Genomic DNA, 5,494 nt, shown 5'->3' with positions numbered 1-5,494 from the left:
CCCAAGCCCTGGTCGCCTCCACAACCTGCCCATTGTGCCATGTGTCACTTTGTGCCGCGCTGTCAACCCCGCGGGGCTGTCCCAGGCCGGCAGGGGCCGTGAAAAGCCCGACGGGGGGTCACACTCTATGCCACTAATTAGGGCCCCACGGCCGCGGGTTCCCAGACACACCTGCACCGTCATGTGGGGGCAGCCGGAGAAAGGCGGCCCCAGCCAAGCGTGAACACAGGGGAAAAAAAAAAAAAAAAAAAAAAAAAAAAGGGAAAAACAAGGGGGGAAATTAAAAAAAAAAAAAAACGAAAAAAAAAAAGGGAAATTCGATCGCAGGGGAAATTTCGCTGCCGGTTTTGCTGGCGGGGAAAAAAAAAAGAGGTGGAGAGGAGAGGGAATAGGGATTTGGGGATGGATGGTAAAGGGTGTAAGAAGGAGGAGGAAGGTGAGGGGTTGTTGTGGGGTAGGGGGTGTGGGATAGCGGGGTCAGAGATCCCCAGGGAAAGGGGTTCAGGGCTGGGCGGAGTCACTGGATCGTTCTCTGCTGCTTCCCGTGTCCCACACCCCACCAGGCACAGATCCCAATGGGACCATCCTGGGAATGCACCGGGAGCAGGGGCAGGGGTGATGGGGACAGCTGGGACATGGCAGTGAGACACCAACATCGATTTGTTGGGATGGGGTTGTACGGCATGAATTGGGTGGGGTGTCTCCTGATCCGTCTGTCTGTCCATTGTCTCATGGATACATTCACTGATCATCAATCCATCCATCCATCCATCATCCATCATCCATCCATCCATCATCCATCATCCATCCATCCATCATCCATCATCCATCATCCATCATCCATCCATCCATCATCCATAATCCATCCATCATCCATCATCCATCATCCATCCATCATCCATCATCCATCCATCCATCATCCATCCATCATCCATCCATCATCCATCATCCATCCATCCATCATCCATCCATCCATCATCCATCATCCATCCATCCATCATCCATCCATCATCCATAATCCATCCATCCATCCATCATCCATCATCCATCCATCCATCCATCATCCATCCATCATCCATCATCCATCCATCCATCCATCATCCATCATCCATCCATCCATCCATCCATCCATCCATCCATCCATCATCCATCCATCATCCATCCATCCATCCATCATCCATCCATTATCCATCCATCATCCATCCATCATCCATAATCCATCCATCATCCATCATCCATCCATCCATCATCCATCCATCCATCATCCATCCATCCATCCATCCATCATCCATCCATTATCCATCCATCATCCATCCATCCATCCATCCATCCATCCATCCATCCATCCATCATCCATCCATTATCCATCCATCCATCCATCCATCCATCCATCCATCCATCCATTATCCATCCATCCATCCATCCTCCATCCATCCATCCATCCATCCATCATCCATCCATTATCCATCCATCATCCATCCATCATCCATCCATCCATCATCCATCCATCCATCCATCCATCATCCATCCATTATCCATCCATCATCCATCCATCCATCCATCCATCCATCCATCCATCCATCCATCCATCATCCATCCATTATCCATCCATCATCCATCCATTATCCATCCATCCATCCATCCATCCATCCATCCATCCATCCATTATCCATCCATCCATCCATCCTCCATCCATCCATCCATCCATCCATCCATCCATCATCCATCCATCCATCCATCCATCATCCATCCATTATCCATCCATCATCCATCCATTATCCATCCATCCATCCATCCATCCATCCATCCATCCATCCTCCATCCATCCATCCATCCATCCATCCATCATCCATCCATCCATCCATCCATCATCCATCCATTATCCATCCATCATCCATCCATCATCCATCCATCCTCCATCCATCCATCCATCCATCCATCCATCCATCCATCCATCCATCCATCATCCATCCCCTATCCCTTCTTGACCCCCCCAGTTCTCCCAGTTCCAGGCCCTGGGCTGTCGCTGGGGACAGTGACACTCCTGTGTCGGTGCCACACTGGGACCCCAAATGGGACCCCAGACTGGGAACCTGAAGTGGGACGCTAAACTGGGACCACAAACGGGGGGCTCACACTGGGACCCCACACTGTGACCCTAAACTAGAACCTTTAACTGCAACCCTAAACTGGGACCCTAAACTGGGTTTACCCTAAACTGTGAATCTGAACCAGAACCCTTAACTGGGACCCCAAACTTGGATTCTAAACTGGAACCCTAAACTGGGACCCTAAACTGGAATTCCAAACTGGAACCCTAAATTGGGACCTTGAACAGAGACCCTCAAATTAGACTCAGAACTGAGACCCCAGACTGGGACCCTAAACTGGGATTCCAAACTGAAACCCTAAACTGGGATCCCAAACTGGAACCTTGACTGGGACCCTAAACTCAGGCCCTTAACTGGGACCCTGAACAGAGACCCTAAAATGGGACTCGGAACTGAGACGCCAAACTGGGACCTTATCTGGGGCTACAAACTGGGACCCCAAACTGGGAGCTTAAACTGGGAACCTAAACTGGGAACCCTAAACTGGGACCCTAAACTGGGACCCCGAACTGGGACCCCGAACTGGGACCCTGAACAGAGACCCTAAATTGAGACTTGGAACTGAGACCCCAAACTTGGACCCTAAACTGGCCCCATAAACTGGGACCCCAAACTGGGAAACTAAACTGGTTCCCCCAGTTTGGGGGAACCCCACACCCCCATGAGCTCAGCCCCACGCTGCCCCTCCCCCATATTCCGGGGGTGTCCCCACCCCACCTCCGGATGTCACCACCAGGTACCCCCCCAGCTGTGCCACCTCGCCGTGTCCTTCCTGCCACCTCCGCTGTCACCTCCAGGATGATTTTGGGGAGCGGGGTGACAGGGACAAAACGGGGACAGCACTTTGTCCCCTCCTGGGTGGCGGTGGCGGGGGTTGGGGTGGGGACGGGGGCGGGGGTGACAAACGCGACAAAAGCGGAGAGGAATCGCCAGGGTTTTTCCTGGCAAAGGGACACGAGGGTGACAGCGAGCCAAGGGCTGGCGCTCCGCCAGGTGACCGGAGCACGAGTCACCCGCGGGTGGCCGCTGTTGACAGAAAACACGGCGGGTGGCCGGGCAGGGCCAGCTCGGCTCGGGAGGGACCGTGCCAGCCCGGTGTCACCCGGTTGGGGTCGAGGGGAGGTGACATCCCGAGGAGATGACATCCAGGTTCTCCCGGCGCAGTACAAAGGTCACAACGTACGTCCTCGGTGACAGCGGGGGGGTTGGGGACAAGGTGACAGGAGGATCGTCCACCCCGGTGTGGCGCTGGCGCGGTGCCAGGGGTGGGGACACAGCGGGAAGGGACACCCCGGGACCTGTGGGGTGTCACCACAACGCTCCACAGATGTCCCCGAGGTCGGGACACCTTCCCTGGTCCATGTGGCTGAGGTCCCCAGGAGGGGACACCCCCGCAGCCGCACACTGTTCCCCTGTCCCCCCGAGAGACACACGTGGTCCCTGTGCCACCCTGCCTGTCCCAGTGCCACCCAGCTGTCCCCTCCTGAGCCGGTGTCACCCACCCATCCAACCCTGTCACCCATACCTGTCCCAGTGCCACCTCCCTGTCACCCCCACCTGCCGCAGCGACATTCCTTTGTCCCTTCCTGTCCCAGTGCCACCCACCCGTCCCTGTCACCCCTTCCTGCCCCAGTGCCACCCCCCTGTCCCTTGCTGTCCCAGTGCCACCCACCCGTCCCCGTCACCCCTCCCTCTCCCAGTGTCACATCCCTGTCCCTGTACCTGCTCCAGTGCCACCCCACGCACTCCTGCCCGGTGTCACCCCCTTCGTCCCTGCCACCAGGACCGCTCTGCTCGGGGACAGAGGGATGTCCCCCGTCGTCGTCGTCCCCCCCCCCCCCCCCCCCGGTGTCCCCGCGGTGTCCCCGCGGTGTCCCCGTGTCCCCCACTCACTCAGCCGGGGGTTGCTGTGGAAGTCGCGGGTCACGGCCAGCCCGTGCTCGCGGGCGGCCGCCAGCTCTGTCGCCGCTGCTGTCACCTTGGTGGAGGCCATGGCCTTGTCCCTGTCCCTGTCCCCGTCACGGTCCCGCCGGGCAGGACACGGAAAAGCCCCGGGTTTTGTAGCTCCGGCCCGGCCCCCGCCGGTCCCGCCCCGCCCGTGACACCGGCAGCAAAGGTGACAGCGACAGCAAAGGTGACAGCGACAGTAAAGGGGACACCGACAGTAAAGGGGACACCGACAGCGAAGGTGACACCAACAGTGAAGGGGACACCGACAGCAAAAGGGACGCCGGCAGTAAAGGGGACACCGACTGTAAAGGTGACACCGGCAGCGAAGGTGACACCGGCAGCGCCGCGACACCGGCGACACAGGTGGCCCCGTGTTGGCTGTAAACAATGGGAGGGAGCGGCAGGAACGGGATTGGGGGCGGGGAATGGGAATGGGAATGGGAATGGGAATGGGATGGGATGGGATGGGATGGGATGGGATGGGATGGGATGGGATGGGATGGGATAATGGGATGGGATGGGATAATGGGATGGGATAATGGGATGGGATAATGGGATGGGATGGGATGGGATGGGATGGGATGGGATGGGATAATGGGATGGGATGGGATGGGATGGGATAATGGGATGGGATGGGATGGGATAATGGGATGGGATGGGATAATGGGATGGGATGGGATAATGGGATGGGATGGGATAATGGGATGGGATGGGATGGGATGGGATGGGATGGGATGGGATGGGATGGGATGGGATGGGATAATGGGATGGGATGGGAATGGGAGAGGGATAAAGGACAGGAATAAAGGGTATGAGATAAAGAAAGGGATAGGGATAAGGGATGGGGAATGGGGTAGGGATGAGGAATGGGATAAGGAGTATGAGATAAGGGAAAGGATCAGGACAGGGACAGGGATAAAGAATAGGGAGAGAGAGGGATAGGGAGGGAGAATGGGGATGGGAGAGGGATAAAGGACAGGAATAAGGGGTATGAGATAAGGAATGGGACAGGGATAAGGGATGGGAATGGGAATAGGAATAGGGAGAGGGAATGGGATAGGGGTATAGGATATATAGGGATATAGGGATATAGGGATATAGGGATATAGGGATATAGGGATATAGGGATATAGGGATATAGGGATAGGGACAGTGACAGGGACAGGGACAGGGACAGGGACAGGCACAGGGATAGGGATAGGGACAGGCACAGGGACAGGGACAGGGGTAGGGGACAGGGACAGGGATAGGGGTATGGAAAGGGAGAGAGAGAGGGATGGGGATAGGATAAGGGCCATCTCTTTATCCCTGTGGGGTAGGGATAAAGAATAGGAATAGTGATAAGGGATTGGGGTAGGGAGAGGGGGTTGGGATAGGTGTAGGGATGGGAATAGGGATAAGGAGTAACAATAGGGATAAAGAATAAGAATAGG

The 5,494-nt window shown here is 56.1% G+C and overlaps 1 protein-coding gene across 1 annotated transcript in view; it reads right to left on the bottom strand.

Annotated features, from left to right (window-relative positions):
- The window catches only part of ATP6V1B1 (ATPase H+ transporting V1 subunit B1), a 12,679-nt gene extending 8,575 nt beyond the window's left edge, over window positions 1-4,104 (bottom strand). The window contains exons 1-3 of the mRNA XM_062493225.1: window positions 4,005-4,104; window positions 3,214-3,409; window positions 2,903-3,137 (exon numbers count right to left, since the gene is read on the bottom strand). Of these exons, the coding sequence (XP_062349209.1) occupies window positions 2,903-3,137; window positions 3,214-3,409; window positions 4,005-4,104 (531 nt within the window). The remainder of the gene's footprint in view (window positions 1-2,902; window positions 3,138-3,213; window positions 3,410-4,004) is intronic.
- Between the last annotated feature and the right edge of the window lie 1,390 nt (window positions 4,105-5,494).

Source organism: Cinclus cinclus, chromosome 5, assembly GCF_963662255.1.
Source record: "Cinclus cinclus chromosome 5, bCinCin1.1, whole genome shotgun sequence".
Classification (NCBI taxonomy): Eukaryota; Metazoa; Chordata; class Aves; order Passeriformes; family Cinclidae; genus Cinclus; species Cinclus cinclus.
Note: the sequence above shows the minus strand (reverse complement) of the source record. Positions and strands in the feature narration are given on the sequence as shown.